Genomic DNA, 20,068 nt, shown 5'->3' on the forward strand with positions numbered 1-20,068 from the left:
TTGTATAGCACTTTTCAATACATGTAACAAAGTGCTTTACATGAAGGTGCAAGCCCATGTCTGGCCTTAAAAGTAATTCAAAGCAAACAAAAGAAGGTGCTGTAGATCTCCAATCATGTTACTATCAACTTTTTAATAAATCAAAGTTGTTGATTAATTGTCTTCTAGTCAACTAGAGTAACTCATTCATCATCTGATTATTTTGTAGCCAAATCTCCCTCTCAAGCTCACGGACACCAGGGTTTCCAAAGGTATCAGTATCCCAATTTAAATTTCAGAGATTTTTGTCAGAGATGCAGGTTTGTCAAGATGAGTATGAGACACCTAGGTAAATCAGTAATTCTAGGAAATTCAACAACTTGTAGACAAGAAATAGGTTGGATTGTAATGGTAATGTAATTATTTACAGTAAATAGTGGGACCTACAATATAAAGCTACAGTATTCAGTTAAACTCAACTTTCTAGCTTCCTCCCCGTCAGTTGATATAGAGTCACGCCATCATAGAAAGCAGATGGCAAATGCAGCCAGTCTGCAAACAAAACAAAAACAACACTTGTGCATTGTGTATTTGAATGAGAATCTGCGGCTCTTTTAGCTTTGCTGTTGAGTAATTCGTTGACCGTGGTGACTGAGGATTCTGGGGTACAAAAACACAGAATGCACTCCAGTGTAGTACTTTACTAATTAGTACCCCTTTAGAATAGCATATTGTTGAATAAAATGCTATTGTCACATACTTATTAAATCAGCACAGTGTGATTCTGAAGAACGTGCATTACTCTTAAATGCATCATTCAGGCACACAGATGGTTTACTAATCACACCGGCATATGGGTTTGAATGTGTTGCATATTAGTACTCTCTCTCTCCCAAGGTTCCCAAACTACGATTAATGTGTGAAAAATCATCGAGAGGCTGTGTGGCAGAGAGTTGTATTTAAACACTCCAGCATCTTATATGAGCTTTTGTGTGTGATGCTGTTGTTTTCCTCCAAGCTTCCCTCACTGATGGCCGTGTTTCCCCTTCGCACTGTGTTTACAGCTGAGCCTCATGCGCTGCTATGTAGCAGTGCAGAGCAATTTCAGTCACGAGTGTGTCTCTTGGATCTCTCTCAGCCTGTAACTCTTTAGTCGGCTCGGAAGACGTATGTTGCATACAATCTTTAAAGGCCAAAGCAAGATTTACCTCCACTTTTCTCTTCTGATGCAGAGCATAGCTCAAGTGCTGACGTTCACCCTTTACATCACCCTGCTAAGGCCAACTTTCACCTCAATATTAGTATATTTACACAGACAGTTACACTGGTCTTAAATTAAAATGGTTTTATATACACAGAAAATAAAATAGGTGATAAAACACAACCCTGCAGGGCCTCTGGATTTATAATGAGCTGCAAGCTATATGAGCTATATGCTCTCTCAGAGTTTCTTATCCAAACAATGAGGCCTCTGTTGAAACCTAAGATAATATGGCTTTCTACCCACCACCAAACTGTGGCTTGAGTTTTTATATCCTTTGCGAGAATATAAAACCATATATTAAGGCTTCATTCTCAGGTAATAAAATTAACGTTTTTTTGGATTTGTAATGCAGATTTTAGCCATGTTTCCATACGCCTTTACATACTGTATATGGGAAATCAAACATTTTACAGTTTCAGAATTTAGCTGTCACATTGGTCCCAATAACACCAGAGATTAAATTAATATACATATCCTTTAGCACGTGCGTTAAATTCTAGATTTGCATGTTTGCTGGTTGGTTTTAATTTCCACAGACTTACCTCCTATATATCAGAGATGATTTGTAGGGCTGACAAACTCTAGATGTAGCTTGTTGAAAAGTAGTTTATTTTTTATTGAAAAATGTGTATTTAAATACTAACTAACCATCCAGGACACAATTTAAAGGATAATGCTGGCAAATACAGGGTCTGTTTTCACCTGTGGATTAATACTTGGATTAATATTAATGGCAGTACTGTACTGATTCAAAACAAAGTACAATTAGTACAATGTCAATAAAGAATATCGTCACCAGTTCAACAATGTGGCTCATTTACACCAATCAGCCATAACATTATGACCACTGATAAGATAAACAGCAAGAGAACATTTGGCCCTCAAAGTTGATGTGAGGATTAGAGCAACCCCTGTCCACTGCCGAAAGCACCTCCAATGGGCATGGGAGCATCGGAACTGGACGAGGTGGCCTGGTCTGATGAATCACGTTTTCTTTTACATCAAGTGGATGGCTGGGTGAGCGTTTGTCGCTTACCTGGGGAACACATGGCACCAGCATGATACCACACATACCACCTACCTAAGCATTGTTGCAGACCATTTATACCCTTTCATGGAAACGGTATTTCCTGAGGGCACAATATTAGGGATGTGGTCATAATGTAATGGCTGATCAATGTATCTGCCTTTAATGTTTTTTGGCACAGGGGGAATAAGATATATTAGGCTCTGGCTACTCAGACATTACTTTATTTGGTATCTTCATATGGTTTATTGACACTTATTCCTGAAGTGTAAAGAGAGAATCATATTATCAGTCTGTCTCAGCTTGAGTTGGTGTTTAGAAGACATGTATGCCAGAAGAGAGATAATAGTGTTTAAACAGAGGATACGCTGCTGTAATTAAGAGATGGAACCTGGAAACGCTTTCCATTTGCACCTCTTCAGTCTTATTGTTTTTCCATTTAAGTGTATCTGGTTTTTATCTCTCTTCAGATCTGAAGAACAAATGGCACCTGGTGGTCGACCGTCTGACTGTGCTCTTCCTCAAGTTCCTGGAGTATTTCCACAAACTGCAGCTGTTCATCTGGTGGCTGCTTGAGATCCACATCATCAAGATCGTGTCCTGCTACATTTTCATGGTCTCGGTCAAAGAGGTATGAATGGCTGAGGTACAGTTAAAGACAGGGAGATGCTAAACTCAGCATCTGCATCAACAGGTGGTTATGACCGCTTAATGAATTGTATCTGAGTTTGGTCGAGTGATTTGACTGGTCAGCTTTACAGTAGCCCGTCCTCACAGGTGGTAACGTTTAAGGCATCCAAATGTTCTTGCAGTTGTTTTCTTAGTCTTGAACCTTGAGTTTGTATTCCAAATCATGAAGGAAATCTTACCCACAAAGCTTTTCTCTCTTAATGTGTGTAATGGGAGAAATACACATTCAGGAGTTTAATGTCATTGTTAAATCCACAACATGTAGCATTTTTAGTTAGTGTATATTAGTAACTGCTGCTTTGTCTGTGCGCCGCTCTTAACTTGGCACATGGTTGGTGCAGTGGCTGATGTTTAAACAGTAAATGAAAGGTATTTTTATGATTGTAAGATGTTAACAGTGGATTTTATTTGGCTTGGACTCTTTAAGAGAGCTATACCTTTTCTGTGCACCTTATAAGTAAGGGGAAGATGTGCCAGATACCCTGACTCTGCAAAGTGGATTTTATCCAAAGATATCAGTGCTTTCACATTCTTGTGCTACACTGGCACAATGTAAAACAGACATTGTTTTCATAGATTTTAGTAGGTTGTAGTCAGACTCAGTATGTAAAAAGAATGACAGTGGCATTTATTTGTTTGTACATAAATGTCAATATCTTCCACAATAAGCACATTTCATATGATTGTGAGGTGAAGAGCTATAAAAATAAATCACAGGTACATTAGGCAATGCTTGGTTGATTTTGTTGCTCAGACTCTGTATAATATAAGTTGATCCCTCTCTCAACACTGAGCCAACTTGAACCAAGTTGAAATTAACCAGGACTGTCTACTGCACCGCAGACTAGCCAGATAATTGTCGGAGGGTATTTGAGCAAACTATAGAAGCTGTTACAGTTTCTGAATAGGAAACAAAGCCTTGGTTTCTTTTCCTTGTTTGAGTTTGGAGCAAATTGACAGAGGGTTTTTAATCTTATATTAATGCTCACTTTGATAGTCTTTTAGACTCTTTTATGGTTTGTAACCTCAAGTTTTATGTGCTTTTTAAAATTTATTTTGACTTGCCTCAGATTATTCTTTACCAAGTGCTGTGTAAACATGTTTTGGAACATGTACTGTAATCTTTTAGTAATAAGGAAAAGGAGAGTGTCAGTGGAAAAGGGATTAGTGTGAGCTGGTTTCTTTTTTTTTGTCCTCAACACCTGTATTGTCTCCTGTGCAGGTGTCTTTGTTCAACTATGTGTTTGTGGTGTCCTGGGCCTTCGCACTGCCCTACAGCCGGTATCGGCCCCTTGCCTCCAGTGTTTGCACTGTCTGGACGTGTGTCATCATTGTATGCAAAATGTTGTACCAGCTCAAGTCTATAAACCCGCCATCGTACTCCTCAAACTGCTCGACGGTGAATATAATCAGAACACACTTTTTGACCCTAGCTGCATACATACACATACTGCCTAACAGAAGAATAAATTTGTTCATGTTTCAAAAGAGTCCTATCTAAAACAAACCCTATTTATTACACACCACATAAATGCATAATGTACACACAAACATCACAAAATTACACACCTACATCCAGATTATGTTTACGTATTTCATGATAAATATTATAGCTGGGAAGGTATGGCACAATAAATTTTGTAACATTTTGTTAAAATTTTTGTCAGACCCAACAATACCTAGGCTACACAGAAAATAAGCAGAAAGAGATGAAGGAGTCTGTGCTGTATGAGGGCCTTGTGGATCCAGCCATGTGGGTGGGCCTGGAGAAGTCCAATGACCTGCTGGGCTACCTCAGGGTGAGAGTTTAAACATTCATCAACTGAAAGCTTGCATTATACACGGGTTATCAGGATATTTGATATTGATATTATATTATTTTTTTTGCTTTTCTGCAGAGAGTAAGATGAGAAGGTTAATACCACTATCTTATTCAAATGTGTCTGTTAAACAAGAAGCTGGAGTGAGCAACTGTTTAGCTTAGCACAAGACTGAAAACAGGGACAAACAGCTAGCCTGGCTCCGTCCAGAACTAACAAAATCTGCAAACCAGTAGCTCTAAAGCTCACTAATTAACAAGTTTATATCTTGTTTATTTATCTGTACAAAAACTGAAGTGTAAAAATTTGTTTTTTTGCTTTACAAGGCGGTTATGACTCCAAGAAGTCACTGTGCCCGGCTAAGAAACAGTGCTCACATTATCCCCCAGAAAGCCTCAAAGATTAATCAGAAGGACCTCAAATATTATGTTTATAAAGTAACAATTGTTGCATGATAAAAAAGTAGATCAATAAGTATACTGGTATTTAAGCTTTTGGTTAAGGAATGTCAGAAAATATGACAGATGTCCAGTCCAGCCAGTGGACAAACTTATACCACACTTCAAATCAAAGAAAGTTTTGTGTTTTTGTTTGATAAATTACTAAAATAATTTCAAAATTCTGTCAATGAATTACTGTCATTGTGTATTTTCAACAAAAGGAATACATATTTAAAAACCTTCTTTCACCATCTGTGCAGAACAACCTCTTGATGCTGGCTGTCTTAGCATTCGAGGTGACCATCTATCGCCATCAGGAGTACTTCAGACTGAGGAACAAACTGTCGCCTCCCGCTGCCAGGATTATCTTCCATGATATCACACGGCAGCATTTAGACATTGGCATCATCAACTTCATCAAATACTTCATCAACTACTTCTTCTACAAGTTTGGACTTGAGGTAGAGACAAGTGAAAAGAGCTAAAAATACATCTTTTATCTGAACACTGTTAGCTCCGTCGCTTTATGTGTATACTCCTCATGTGTTTCCCTCAGACGTGCCTGCTGTTGGTGGTCAATGTAATCGGACAGCGTATGGACTTCTATGCCATGCTTCATGCCTTCGCTTTGATAGCAGTGATGTATAAACGCAGGAGGAAAGCCATTGCTGAGATCTGGCCAAAGTACTGCTGCTTCCTGGCCTGCATGCTTACTTTCCAGTACTTTATCTGCATTGGGATCCCACCAGCAGCGTGTAAAGGTTTGTGTGATCAACTGCCAGATTGTACCAACGATAACCAGAGAGTCACTGGAAAATGATTGACAGCCAGTTGCTATGATATCAGTCCAAAATCAATTACTATTTTCATTATCAATTATTATTGAATAAATACATATATTTTTAGTCAATTGTGTAATCATTTAGTATATAAAATGTAAAAAACATTGTAAACTGATAGTCCCAAAGCCACGGTATTGTATTTATAATTATATAAATGACAAAAAAAACTGCTCATCTTTGACATTTGAAAAGCTGACAGCAACAAATTTTTGGTATTTTAATGGATTATCTAGATTGTTGTCAGTGAATCTTCTGTCCATTAACTTTTCATTTAGCCCTACTATGATTTATCACTTGGCTGACACCATCTATTTTGTGTCATGGTGATCTTTCCAGGTGCTCTAAGTCTCAAAATTAGCGATGTATTACTTGTAAATTACATTGTAGGATCAAAGTGATTTTAATCACAAAATACACATCTGTGTAAAACTTCCATATCATGTCCCAGAGTACTTAAATTGCTTCACATAGTTACAAAATGTATTGTAAAGGACATAAAAGCTGTTTCTCTGTCTTTGTGATGTACTTTTTCTGTTTTATTTGTTACCATGTCATGGCTCTTATTGCCGGTCCAGTCATTCTAAAGCGCACCACATATAAACCTGCCATTTTTATGTTGTTTACCCATATGTCCCATGATGATGGTGCATGTTTTAATTTCAGACTATCCCTGGAGGTTTCCCAACTCTACTACAGACTCCAACGTGGTCAAGTGGTTCTACGCTCCAGATTTCCTCACCAAGCCCAATTCAGCGTTCCTCATCTGTACGTGTGTCTGCGTAGCTATAGAGATGAGGTTTTTTTGTAACTTGTAGATATGTAGTGGTTATGATATTGATATTGATGATTGTCAATATAGTTTATAATAATAGTATTTATGTTCAGCAGAAATTAGATTTCTCCTCTCCTCTTTTCTAGATGACTTCATGTTGCTGCTGTGTGCCTCTCTCCAGAGGCAGGTCTTTGATGATGAGAACAAGGCTGCAGTCCGCATCATGGCTGGAGACAACGTGGAGATCTGCAGAGACCTGGACGCAGCCTCTTTCAGCGTCCACAACCCGGTCCCGGACTTCATCCACTGCAGGTACAGCAGCTTACACTGACATCATGCTCTGTATTCACGAGACAAGGCGAAACAAGATAGTGGGTGAGATGAAATAATGACTGGAAAAACAATCTTTTATTTGACTGAAAGTCACAAAATACAGGTGCATTTTGAAATGTATCTTACATATTGTTTGTGTCTTGTCTGTCACTCCGTCGGCGTTCATTGTTTCCACCTGGTACCCAAATGCTGCCACACAAACAGTTTAAAAGTGGCGGGGGCATCTTCTGTGCTAATTTCATCCACACACTCATCATGCTTATATCTTGAGACAGCTTTTCACCTCGACGAGAAATATTGTCACGTTTTGTTTTTGCGCCCTTAGTTCCCACTGCAGCAGGAAGGGGCCCAAGTATGTTATTTTTTTTTTTTATATTCCTATTAGGACTCGCTCAGCAAATCCCTTATCCTAGATAAATAAAGGTAAGAAATAAACTGAGGGATGACAGTAGCTCATGTCAGTAGCTTAGTGAGAGCTGTTATTGAATACCCACTGTAGACATAATTCAGAATTTTGGCTGCCGTCCGATATTTGAATCTAGAGCTAGATACTGACTTTGCACATAAAAAAGAGTGAGGAGAGGAGAGAGAAGAACAGAGCGAGTTGGAAAGACGGCGAGAGCATCCTGACCTGTCCACAGTCATTGATTATGTGCTCTTCACATTCCACTGTTTTGATGCGCAAAGTGGACAAGTCTTTTATTACCGCACTCTGTGTCCATCAACAAGCCCTAGTCGAGAGAAAGAGAGCTGTACAGCCCGTCTGTCCACGCCACAGCAGCTCTGCACTTATTCCATCGTTTCCCTCCAGGATCGAATTACGGATACGGAGTGGGGGAGAAATCCATAATCCACAAAAACACTCTGTCCGTCACTCCGCGACTCAGACGCTTTTGCCCTGTACTCTAACTCAATAAATAGCTTTCAAGTATGGAAAAGGTATTTTCTCCCCTTGATGAAGGACACTCACTCAGCTATTCCGGCCCATCATCGCCTCGTCCGATCCAAACCCACTTCATCAGAGCAGCTTCCTAAACAGTACAGCTGCTCTTGTGGTCCCATGTTTTCCATCAAATTAAAGTACATTGCTTCCTATGTTTTCACTCCACACATCATGTTAATGGCCTCTCACATGACAACTCAGGATCCATACGCATGCTTTTAGCATGTTAGACACATGCAGGACATATGTTAGTATACCTGTGCTCAGTGACAGGAGTCGGGTTTCAGCTCTGGTTCACATTCATTGATCAGGCTCCTGCCGGTGTCCTGACACTAAGTGATACACTAAACGTGATTGATGGGTGGATTTAGCACACAGCAACCGAATGAACTGAAATGTTTTGACTTTTATTATGTGGTAAACATGCATCGTTATTAGGAACTTAGCTCAGCCGGCCGGGGTCTGTGCTGTTTACTTCCACCTTCTGACTAAAATGAAATTTCTGTTCACAGACAAATAAAGAAGAAATTTAATTAAACATAAACAATAAAGCCACATTAGGCAAAATGTTTATGTTAAATGTAAATCTATCTTTCTGCGTTAATTCAGAGTGGGCATGAAAATTCATTCTTGACCTTGGGAAATATATTTTCCACTGTCCACTTAATAGCTTCAACCACATATCAGGCTCTTCAGCAAATAGAGTTTGCTGTGGTGTCATGGAGTTGGGCCTGTTGTCATAAGGTACTTGAACTTGTATATAGAATATGGCGCTCTGGTCACGTAATAATAATAAGTGGTTAACATGGTCTTCATCTGCCGTTGATGAGTGACAGTTAAAAAATCTGGGAAAAGCTAGTAAGTGGCCTCTGAGTTAAGATTACTCTATCAAACTAATTGAGATGATATAAGATTCAAATAAAATTGTTGGATACAGACACCTCTCTGCCTACAGGGAGTGACGATGATTGATGCCGTGTTCGCATTAAATCACCCAGACTGTGAATACGTTAGCTTGGTTGGAAAAGCTGTTCAGCCGGGAAATCACGGAATTCCTGAAGAACCCCAAAACCCATCTGTGGTTCCTCTTCCCAAAAATATTCAGAAATCAGAACAGTACCATCGGTGACAGTTCAATGTACATAGAATCTGATATTAATTCTGATACCAGCAATACAGCCATTTTTAAAGGAGGTATTTGGCACACACATTTATACCTTGTTAAACTTGTTAATGAAGCACAAGTATGTACAATAATATAAACAGCTAATTTTGGCTGTTTCCATGTATCAGGTATGACTCCAGCAGATGGGTTTTGGAACAATGTGTGAACACTTCCCTTTCATGACATGATATGACACCTGCAGCAGCCAAGGCTTCTGAAAAACAAATAATTGATCTGTTGAATTTGGAATCCTTTTGTAAAAATAGTGCTGACATATCAGTTTCATCAATGTCCTTTAGGTCCTACCTGGACATGCTGAAGGTCATCATGTTTAGCTACCTGTTCTGGTTTGTCCTCACCATCATCTTCATCACGGGAACCACACGCATCAGCGTCTTCTGTATGGGCTACCTGGTGGCCTGCTTCTACTTCCTGCTCTTTGGTGGTGAGCTGTTGCTCAAACCAATAAAAAAGATCCTCCACTACTGGGACTTCCTCATCGCCTACAACATCTTTGTAATCACCATGAAGAACATTTTATCTGTGAGTAGTTAATCTCAAATTGTATAGCAGGATCAGTTTATTGACTAAATGATAGACAGTGTGCACATGAGGTGATATATGTAATGTTTAGATTATAAAGCATCAAAAAGAAAAACCTTCACTATAAACTTCTTTGTGCTATTTTAGGACACAGAGTTCATATTAACACTGCCTGTGTGTTATGTGAAATCAAAGATGTTAACAAAGATATTTAAACACACATACAATATAATATATAAATATATAAAATGTAGTAACCGAATTCAAGTATATAATAAAGGATATCTTGCTTTTAGATCCTGGCTTGTGGCTACATCAACAGTCTGATAAAGAACCACTGCTGGTTGATTCAGTTGTTCAGTCTGGCCTGCACCATCAAAGAATACAAAATCACCATCGACCAAGAAAATTTAGGTGAGTGGACTCAACTTTTTACTTCCTCGTACATCTGACGATTGCCACTGTTTTGTTTTTTTTTGGAAAACATACATTTCACAAGAGGTTAGAGATATCCCCTTCAATGTTAGGAGCATAAATATGCATTTTGGCTAAAATGCTGACATGCTGGTGTGATTCGAGGGAACCAGAGTGTGCATCCAAGAGTGTGTTTTGCAAGAAGCTGAAATTAAAGCCACACCCTTGTTTATTTTTCAGGCCAATTTAGTTCAGTGCCGTTTTTATCTTAATCCTACTGATCGACTGACTTACATTGAATACAAAACACTGCCACAATACTGAGTGAAACAGTAAGATTTATGCACCATCAGAAAATATAGACAACATTACATTACATTAACATCTTTGAGAGTCTGTACAATTTACACTGATAAATGTCGTAGTCAGTAGTTTAGAATTAATTTGAGTCAATCAGATTGTGTACAAGTGTGTTGTATGTATATTCCAGATGTGGATCAGCGCTGTGAGCTGCCCAGCAACGAGGCCGGGATCATCTGGGACAGTATCTGCTTTGCCTTCCTGCTGCTGCAGAGACGAGTCTTTATGAGCTACTACTTCCTCCATGTGGTGGCTGATATCAGGGCATCACAGATTCTCGCATCCAGGTAAACAGCTGAGGCCCAGGGGTGCTGCTCCCATGTTCAGATTCTACTAGTTCAGTGTTATTACTGTATGCCTTCAAGGGATATGGAAAAAAGAAGTCCCTAATTAAGCTATACAGTATTTTTAATGGCTTTCTGTATCTGTCAGTGCTGCAGGGCTTTTCCTGCCATGACATGACAAAGAGATCTGATTGTTCTTGAGAATAAAGACACAAGTGCACTGCTGCTGCTGTAAGACTATCTATACTTAGGTTTGGAAATTTTTTCAGTAAGCAAACAGCATATATAGTACGTGGTGGACATACTTTTGACAGTGAAGAAAAGGAAGAAAAGGAAAACCAGTGATGTGTATCAAGCGAACACATCAGGAATGAAAGGGATATGTCTGAATTGGGACAAGTCTTAGACTGGGATGCAATTTGGGATAATGCTATTGGTACTTCAAAAAAACCAAATCATGAGTGTGTCCTTTGAAATTTTGTCTTTGAGCATATATAACACAGATAATTAGACTTAAAATGGGACTGATATCTGACATTAACCATTGGCTCTTTTATACCTGTTGTATTAGAGTGTCCAGGGGTTTTTAGATGTTGGGTTTTGGTTGTTAATAGCCTTCCAGGACTAACATGGGTACAATTTTCATTGGACCATTCTGTACATCTTCTAAATTCCCTTATGTAAAAGTCTGACAAGCAGGCCTGACTGCAGCCAAGATGATTGTAGTCCAGCATTTAAAACCTCCTAATCATATTTCAAGAAACTTATCATCTGTAAGAGTCAACGATGCACGAGCAAGTTCAATTTTAGTGTGGACAAATTTGATATTTCACTTATGAGAACTATGCTCTGTCTGTGGAGGTATAACTATGTTATCGGTTAGTGGAGGGGAGAGGTGTGGAGAGGGATAGGGATGGGGGTAGTTGGGTTAAACAATCAAGATGTAATCGGCAATCTAATATGCTGTCTTTAATTTGGGTATGACTTGCAGCAATGGGCCTGGGCTGGACTAAAATATGGGCTGCTGCGGCCTTGTGGTACACTCTCTAACGGGTGAGCTACCAGGGTTATAGTCATAGTAAGATAAATATGTAATGTACTTCTTGAGGGTTTTGTTTTTGAAATTGTAAACGGATACTGTTGGTATAGTAATGTTTTTTTTTTGAGTCATTAAATAGTAAAGTAGGATCAAACCTTCACACACTGACTGACGCTGGATGTTTTGAACATTTGATTGGTCACTGATGTGTGTCTTGTGTTTTTCAGAGGGGCGGAGCTTTTTCAGGCCACCATAGTGAAAGCAGTGAGAGCCAGACTGGAAGAGGAGAGCAAATCTGTGGAGCAGCTGAAAAGACAGTGAGATTCCAAATATTTGACTCACTCCATGTTGTGTGATGCTGTGGTTTGGGTGTTTGTGTAAAATAGGCAACACTAGGGGACATTTTGAAAAGTAAATTTTAGAAAGGATTGCCCAGGTCTTACAATGAACTTGTAAAATGTATTCATTGACATAGATAAAACCTGCAGATTTTGTCCTCTGATTTAGATTAAACAGAGTTAATACAGCAGATTTATTTAGAGATACTCCGGGACCAATTAAGTTGAAAGCATTGTGTCTGAAAGAGGACAAAGAGCATGCACACTGATGATATGATTTCAGTTTGTGAGAAAATTCAAAATTCAAAAGATTTTTATTGATCAGACAAATTTTAAATACACTTGTGGTAAACATTTTTAGTACTGGGGGAAAAAACTGTTGTAGTTTTTGTGTTGTTGGACTTTACGCTCAGTCCGTTTGTACCGCTCAACAATAACCAGAGCTGGGTAACATGCTTCAGGTCTTGGCCAATCAGAAGACAGTGGGCTTTGAGAGGGGCCTTAAAGAGACAGGAGCATCTACAGCTTGTTTCAGAAATGAAGGCCTACATGAAGGGACATTATAAGATAGAAAATGATTTTTTTTGAACTTTGAATCATGCAAAGCTGCCATACAGGAGTCACAGAACAACAATATTGGACTGGAAAAGCAGTATAATAGGTCTCCTTTAAAATAAACTGCAGTATATACAGTGAGGAAAATAAGTATTTGAACACCCTGCTATTTTGCAAGTTCTCCCACTTAGAAATCATGGAGGGGTCTGAAATTGTCATCGTAGGTGCATGTCCACTGTGAGAGACATAATCTAAAAAAAAAAATCCAGAAATCACAATGTATGATTTTTTTAACTATTTATTTGTATGATACAGCTGCAAATAAGTATTTGAACACCTGTCTATCAGCTAGAATTCTGACTCTCAAAGACCTGTTAGTCTGCCTTCAAAATGTCCACCTCCACTCAATTTATTATCCTAAATTAGATGCACCTGTTTGAGGTCGTTAGCTGCATAAAGACACCTGTCCACCCCAAACAATCAGTAAGAATCCAACTACTAACATGGCCAAGACCAAAGAGCTGTCCAAAGACACTAGAGACAAAATTGTACACCTCCACAAGGCTGGAAAGGGCTACGGGGAAATTGCCAAGCAGCTTGGTGAAAAAAGGTCCACTGTTGGAGCAATCATTAGAAAATGGAAGAAGCTAAACATGACTGTCAATCTCCCTCGGACCGGGGCTCCATGCAAGATCTCACCTCGTGGGGTCTGAATGATCCTAAGAAAGGTGAGAAATCAGCCCAGAACTACGCAGGAGGAGCTGGTCAATGACCTGAAAAGAGCTGGGACCACCGTTTCCAAGGTTACTGTTGGTAATACACTAAGACGTCATGGTTTGAAATCACGCATGGCACGGAAGGTTCCCCTGCTTAAACCAGCACATGTCAAGGCCCGTCTTCAGTTTGCCAATGACCATTTGGATGATCCAGAGGAGTCATGGGAGAAAGTCATGTGGTCAGATGAGACCAAAATAGAACGTTTTGGTCAGAATTCCACTAACCGTGTTTGGAGGAAGAAGAATGATGAGTACCATCCCAAGAACACCATCCCTACTGTGAAGCATGGGGGTGGTAGCATCATGCTTTGGGGGTGTTTTTCTGCACATGGGACAGGGCGACTGCACTGTATTAAGGAGAGGATGGCCGGGGCCATGTATTGCGAGATTTTGGGGAACAACCTCCTTCCCTCAGTTAGAGCATTGAAGATGGGTCGAGGCTGGGTCTTCCAACATGACTGACCCGAAGCACACAGCCAGGATAACCAAGGAGTGGCTCTGTAAGAAGCATATCAAGGTTCTGGCGTAGCCTAGCCAGTCTCCAGACCTAAACCCAATAGAGAATCTTTGGAGGGAGCTCAAACTCCGTGTTTCTCAGCGACAGCCCAGAAACCTGACTGATCTAGAGAAGATCTGTGTGGAGGAGTGGGCCAAAATCCCTCCTGCAGTGTGTGCAAACCTGGTGAAAAACTACAGGAAACGTTTGACCTCTGTAATTGCAAACAAAGGCTACTGTACCAGATATTAACATTGATTTTCTCAGGTGTTCAAATACTTATTTGCAGCTGTATCATACAAATAAATAGTTAAAAAATCACACATTGTGATTTCTGGATTTTCTTTTTTAGATTATGTCTCTCACAGTGGACATGCACCTACGATGACAATTTCAGACCCCTCCATGATTTCTAAGTGGGAGAACTTGCAAAATAGCAGGGTGTTCAAATACTTATTTTCCTCACTGTATGTTCATATGTGTTCTGGCAATACTTGTTAGTGGTATCAATTAATTGTTGGTATTGGTGTTTCATGGAGTTTGCTGAGAAAAATATAGAATATCACTTGAGTTACACTTACACAACATCATACATGGTAAAGTCTATTTCTTGATGAGTATCTTTGAGTCTCATTAGGGCTGATTTAGTCCATGAGGAAGTAACATGACTCAGAAAACCATTTAAAATCAGTTCTGGATTAAAAGAAACTCCTGACTCCGTCTTTACTGTTTCCAGGAAGCCGTCGCTTAGTATATCATACTATCTAATGTCAATGCATTTCCACAAATTACAGTTACCTCAGGAGTTACCTCTATGCTCTGATAATGTCCACTCACTCGCTGTAATGAGCACTCTGCTGTTCCATACCGTACACTATGTTCCATACGAAGTCTGTAGATGTTTATGGTCAGTGATGTTCCTCTGTGCCCATACTTTGCGTCTCTTCACTTTGTCTCTGATCTAATCAGGATGGAACGCATTAAGGTGAGGCAGCAAAAGTTTAAGAGGGGCAAGGAGAGGATGCTGAGCATGGCGCAGGAGTCTGGAGAAGGAAAGACCTTCGTCCAGCCCGAGGAGGATGATGATGATGGTATGATGAAGGCTGCCAGGACTCTTAGAAAAGTTGATGTTAAGGTTATATGACTGCTAAAGAGTGTATTAATGCCTAATCCACCTAATACATAAACACGTTGTGTAATGATTAATGTATTTTATCTAAAAGAGAAACCTAAAAGTGTAAAAATATGCCTTGAAGTTTTGCAGAAGAATTAATTTTCTTATGAAATGTTGCATTGCTGTATTTGTGAAATTTTAGGAGCACAGCGAACGAAAGCCAAGACCAAAAAAAAGCAGTGGTGGAGGCCGTGGGTTGACCATGCTTCCAGTAGGTTGACCCCAACCTCATTTTTTCTCTTCCTAGACTCTGATTGGCCCTTGTGTCCTTGACCAGAACACTGAGGATTCCTATACTGCCCCTGGGCTCTGAAAGCGCCAACATAACATTACTCCACCCAGACTTCAGTCATTTTCTGTCTCTATTTAGGGGCCCTTATAACATGTAGCTCTCATGTAACAGTACACTGTATGTGGAGAGGCACTCCAGTGTCAAGGTGATCTATAAAACCCTGTCAGTATTTGTGCAGGGTTGCCTTAAATAGACACGATGAGACGATGAAGAGAAAATGACTAATGGCTGGCGGCTGACATTGTTTAAAACATAAACTTTATCATTGGTCTCACCTAAAGAGCCCACAGTAGAGAATCACTCTTTTTATTAAAACATTTTCATGCAAAGATATGAAGTCGACTTGCCTTTATTCTCAGTACTGGAATAAAGGATGAAGAGTTTGTTCATTCTTTGCCCGTAGACATGATCTCCAAACAGGTGTTACCCAGGAGAAAAGACAACAGCATGAATGATTGTACCAGTCAGTGAATATCTAAAATGACTACCTTTACGGTCTCTTTGTGGTAAATACAATAAACCCCACCAGCATCTTTCTGAGTCAATACAGTGGTTGCCTGTTTGGTTTGCACTCATGTCTCATATCGTACTCCACCCCCACATGACATTTTCAAATTATTTCTCCATTTTATCTCTTTGTCATTTGATGTTTCATCTCCATATCCCAGCATCCTCCCTCACCTCCCACCCACTGTGGTTCTGCTCAAGGACATAAGTCAGCCTTGTCTATCCCATTGCTTCTAACTCTTAACTACAGCAGACAGGAGTCACTTGCTCTGTCAAGTAGCTTAAAGGTGACTGAGCCTACTACAATAATAGTCTTTAATAGACATTCTTTATTGTGCTTTGTGCTCATAGTTATATCAGCCAGACTAACATTTACGATATGTTGTGTGTTTTCTATTTGGCATTTTCTGTTTCATCCTCTAATGTCTTTGAAGTTAATGTGTGTCTATATCATGACTTACTGTATTCTCAGCTAGATGTTTGATGTGTGGTGAATTACGTAGAATTTAACGGTAAGTTTGATTTTCCTGCGTCTTCCTTTCAGCAGGGGACCCATTTTAATGTTGTGAAAGCGGTGTTTTTACTTCAGCCTCTGTGTGACTAAATGTAACTAAACTTTGCTTTCCGCCCCTCAGTGGTTAGAAGTGGAGACTATTACTTGTTTGAAACTGACAGTGAGGAGGAAGAGGAGGAGGAGGAGAAAAAAGACGATGAACTGCCCAAGAAGTCGGCATTTCAGGTGACTTCAAGTAGTGGCTCATTTTTCCATCAGTTTCAGTGTGAAACAAGATTCTAGTTCTGTCTCTGTCACAGTAATTTAATAATTTTTTATTACTGATTAACAAAGTATATTTACTCAAGTACTGTACAGGTTGAAGTACTGGCACTTTCTTCAATATTTCCATTTTGTATGACTTTATACGTCAGAGGGAAATGTTGTACTTTTTACTCCATTACATTTATTGTATCCAGCGGTGGAAAAAATACTCAGATCCTTTACTTAAGTAAAAGTACCAATACAATAATGTAAAAAAATTTAAAAGTCCTGAATTTAGAGTCCTACTTGAAGCTATTGTAACCAATGAATTCCAGAAGCAGTGTTGTTATATTTGTTGTAATTCGTTATACCTCCAGCAGCAATCAATAAATCAAATGCTCTGACGCAAAAATGAAAACAATCTGGTATCTGTGGCTGTTAAAGGACTGTATTAAACATAAAACCAGTGTTTAGTTGTGACTTGTCACATTTCAGATGCATTGTTTCATCTAAACAGTTTGAAGCCAAGAGTTGTAAAACTATCCAATATTTCACAAAAAAGCAGATTAGAGAATCGGAACTTTGTCTATTCTTCTTTCCTCTCTCAGTAATCATCTCAGGAACACTCAAATTTATCTTGTGACCCTTTCGAAGTGCCCAACCCCTAGGTTGGCAACTCCTGGAATAAATGAACACTATATAAAGTATTTAAAACTAGCCCACTTTGACCCAAATTCTGTCCACACCACTGCCACAAAGCAGGTAGGCAGGTTGGTAGTTCATTAACAATGTGTTGTTTTTATAAGCTTATGCAAAATGTAAAATTTTAATCTGAAAAGAAACTTGTAACTGCAGGTGTCAGCTAAATGTACTGAAGTAAAAGGTACACGGTTTCCCTCATTCAATAAACTAAGAGAATAGGATGCATTGCTTGCAAAGTTAAAAATACTGCTGAACTTTGCTTTTCATACATGTTAATTTTGCTGTTAATTCTAAAAAAGTGACTTTTAATGGATTATTTTACTTTGTGAAATTGCTATTTTAACAACCGATTAAAGAGGTAAAAGTTTTCAATACTAACATTCTGCTAATTTTCCCCTATACTAGAAGTCTTCTCTTGTTCCCTGTCTCTAACAAGGTTAACTTCTGTTGTTTCTAATAATATAAAAATCACTTTCTACTAATCTTCTCCCACTCTTGTTGTCTTTCTGTAGCGAGCTATTGGGAAGTTTGTCTCTGCTGTTCTGGCTTTGCCCAAGTCTATCATTAAGCTGCCTAAAACTATACTGCAGTATGTAGTCAAGGCAGGCAAGGTACTCACCACCTAACACAGCTTGTCTGAACACTTGTCACTTTCACGTCAGCAAATGTCAGCAAATCTCCTTTCCAGCTCACGTTCATGCGAACACAAATTTGGCATAAATCATAAACTGGAATGGAAATGCTTCATCCTCTGCTCCTTTGCTTGATGTTGGACTGGATGCATGAACTGGAGCTTTATTCTGAAATGGTCTTGGTTGTGTTATGTGTTTCCTGTCTGTTTTGACCCTTTGGTCTACTGCTTTGAGCCTAGAGCATTTGTGAGTTATGATCAGTGTAGCAACCACAGTATTAGCAGTTAGCATTTTGGCTTTGTCTCTATTGAGAGACGGGGGGGTCCTTCAGTCTGCATGTCAAAGTGTGCTTGGGCATAATACTGAACCCCAAATTGTAAACTGTGTGTGAATGTTTCTGTTTCTGATGAGCAGTTGGCACCTTGGCTTCTGCCAGCAGCATATGAATGTGTGTGAATTGGTGAATATGACATTGTAAAGCGCTTTCAATGGTTGGACTAGACTAGAAAGGCGCTTTACAAATACAGACCATTTACATTTTATGTGTTTTGTCTTACACTGGTGGTTGTGCATGTTTCACTGTATTAACAGAAAAAGTGTTCATTCTTGATAATATTGACAGCTATTTTCTTTGGGATACCATGCATTTTAAGACTGCAGAGTATCAAAACTTGCTTGAGATAGGCAGTGAATCACCGGGAATATTAGGTCATCTTTGTTGTTTTAATAAAGTTTTTACTGGACTGTTTTGATCAAGCTTTCTTGCGTGCATTTAAGGGATCTATGTGAGTCTACTGCTACTATTTTATGTTAAGGTAATTTTGAAAAGTCATGGTACTGTTTTGAAAATAGTCTGTAATATGAAGTCTACCTGCTTTGTAATTAATAGACGTAAACGTGCAAAACCACCATGCATTGGTATTTTTCCTTTTTCTTATTTTGTCCTTGCATGATAAACCTCAGTGACACGTTTTCTCCACATCCTTTTATAAATACTAAATTCGTTCTCTCTGTTCTCCAGTTTCTTTATCACGCCTGGATCACAGATCCCAAAGCTGCCCTGAGGGCACGAGGCAAAGAGAAACGCAAATTCTGGAAAAAATACACCAAGGGAGTTAGACACAGAAAAAGCAAGAAAGATGGTAAGCAAGTTCTAGAGACAAGAAACTTGTGAAACAAACTTAAAAACACCACAAAACACCACGTGAGTTGTCTTTACTGTACTTCAGCAGGTCATGTGGCCATAGAGGTTGGTGAGCTCTCAGATGGGCAAGAAAAAGGAGAAGAGAACAAGAAGTCTGGTGCTCCAGGTTGGTTCCTCCTCAAGAAAAATATTGACTTGATTTTGTGCTGTTGAGTTCCTCAGTCTGAAAATGCTCTAGCGCCTGACTCGAGATACTGAATGAGGAATATAATCATGAAGAACCTAAATGCGGTATTGATCACTACTGTATGTCTGTTTTGATCTTTTGATCTTTCTTTGGCTGTGATATAAGCCATACTAAGCCGTACTACGAAAGGTGGATAGGTGTTAACCGAGGTCTGTCGCCATGGCAATTTACGCCGCATCTCTAAACTGCTCCGAGCTGGTTTTGTTCGTGGTTAACTCGAGGTTACCCTGTGTACGTGGACTAGACACCACATCTGTACTCAGTGTTAATGATGAGAAGTTGGATATTAATACATAACACTTGATAAAATATATTTAGGTTTCATCCTGATTTGTTTCACTGCGATTGCAGCTGAAATGAAGTTACTTACGTTCATACAGCGAGCCCTGCAGCCTCTGTGATTAATTAACAGGACAGTTTCTTAGATGTAGCTCATCTGTAGGCTATAATTGAAAGTATTTTCACATATTTAGATTGCCTATTTTATGTGTCCAAAAATACGGAGCCAGGTTGGGGGTTAATAAATTCAGAAA

General features: G+C 39.2%; 1 protein-coding gene across 3 annotated transcripts in view; it reads left to right on the forward strand.

The window, feature by feature from the left end:
• LOC119901807 (piezo-type mechanosensitive ion channel component 2) overlaps positions 1-20,068 on the forward strand; it is an 86,766-nt gene that overhangs the window by 48,950 nt on the left and 17,748 nt on the right. For 2 of the 3 annotated variants that reach the window (XM_038717492.1, XM_038717493.1), the window contains 17 exons: positions 2,741-2,901; positions 4,183-4,359; positions 4,628-4,759; positions 5,481-5,681; positions 5,777-5,981; positions 6,726-6,827; positions 6,981-7,146; positions 9,575-9,818; positions 10,115-10,232; positions 10,723-10,879; positions 12,143-12,232; positions 15,050-15,171; positions 15,397-15,465; positions 16,689-16,792; positions 18,025-18,123; positions 19,166-19,286; positions 19,374-19,454. In XM_038717492.1, the coding sequence (XP_038573420.1) occupies positions 2,741-2,901; positions 4,183-4,359; positions 4,628-4,759; positions 5,481-5,681; positions 5,777-5,981; positions 6,726-6,827; positions 6,981-7,146; positions 9,575-9,818; positions 10,115-10,232; positions 10,723-10,879; positions 12,143-12,232; positions 15,050-15,171; positions 15,397-15,465; positions 16,689-16,792; positions 18,025-18,123; positions 19,166-19,286; positions 19,374-19,454 (2,349 nt within the window). The remainder of the gene's footprint in view (positions 1-2,740; positions 2,902-4,182; positions 4,360-4,627; positions 4,760-5,480; positions 5,682-5,776; positions 5,982-6,725; positions 6,828-6,980; positions 7,147-9,574; positions 9,819-10,114; positions 10,233-10,722; positions 10,880-12,142; positions 12,233-15,049; positions 15,172-15,396; positions 15,466-16,688; positions 16,793-18,024; positions 18,124-19,165; positions 19,287-19,373; positions 19,455-20,068) is intronic. The other variant, XM_038717495.1, reaches the window with a different exon arrangement.

The sequence above is a fragment of the Micropterus salmoides genome, unplaced genomic scaffold (genome assembly GCF_014851395.1).
Source record: "Micropterus salmoides isolate LMB-PRFRI ecotype aquatic unplaced genomic scaffold, ASM1485139v1 Ms_hic_scaffold_14, whole genome shotgun sequence".
Lineage (NCBI taxonomy): Eukaryota > Metazoa > Chordata > Actinopteri > Centrarchiformes > Centrarchidae > Micropterus > Micropterus salmoides.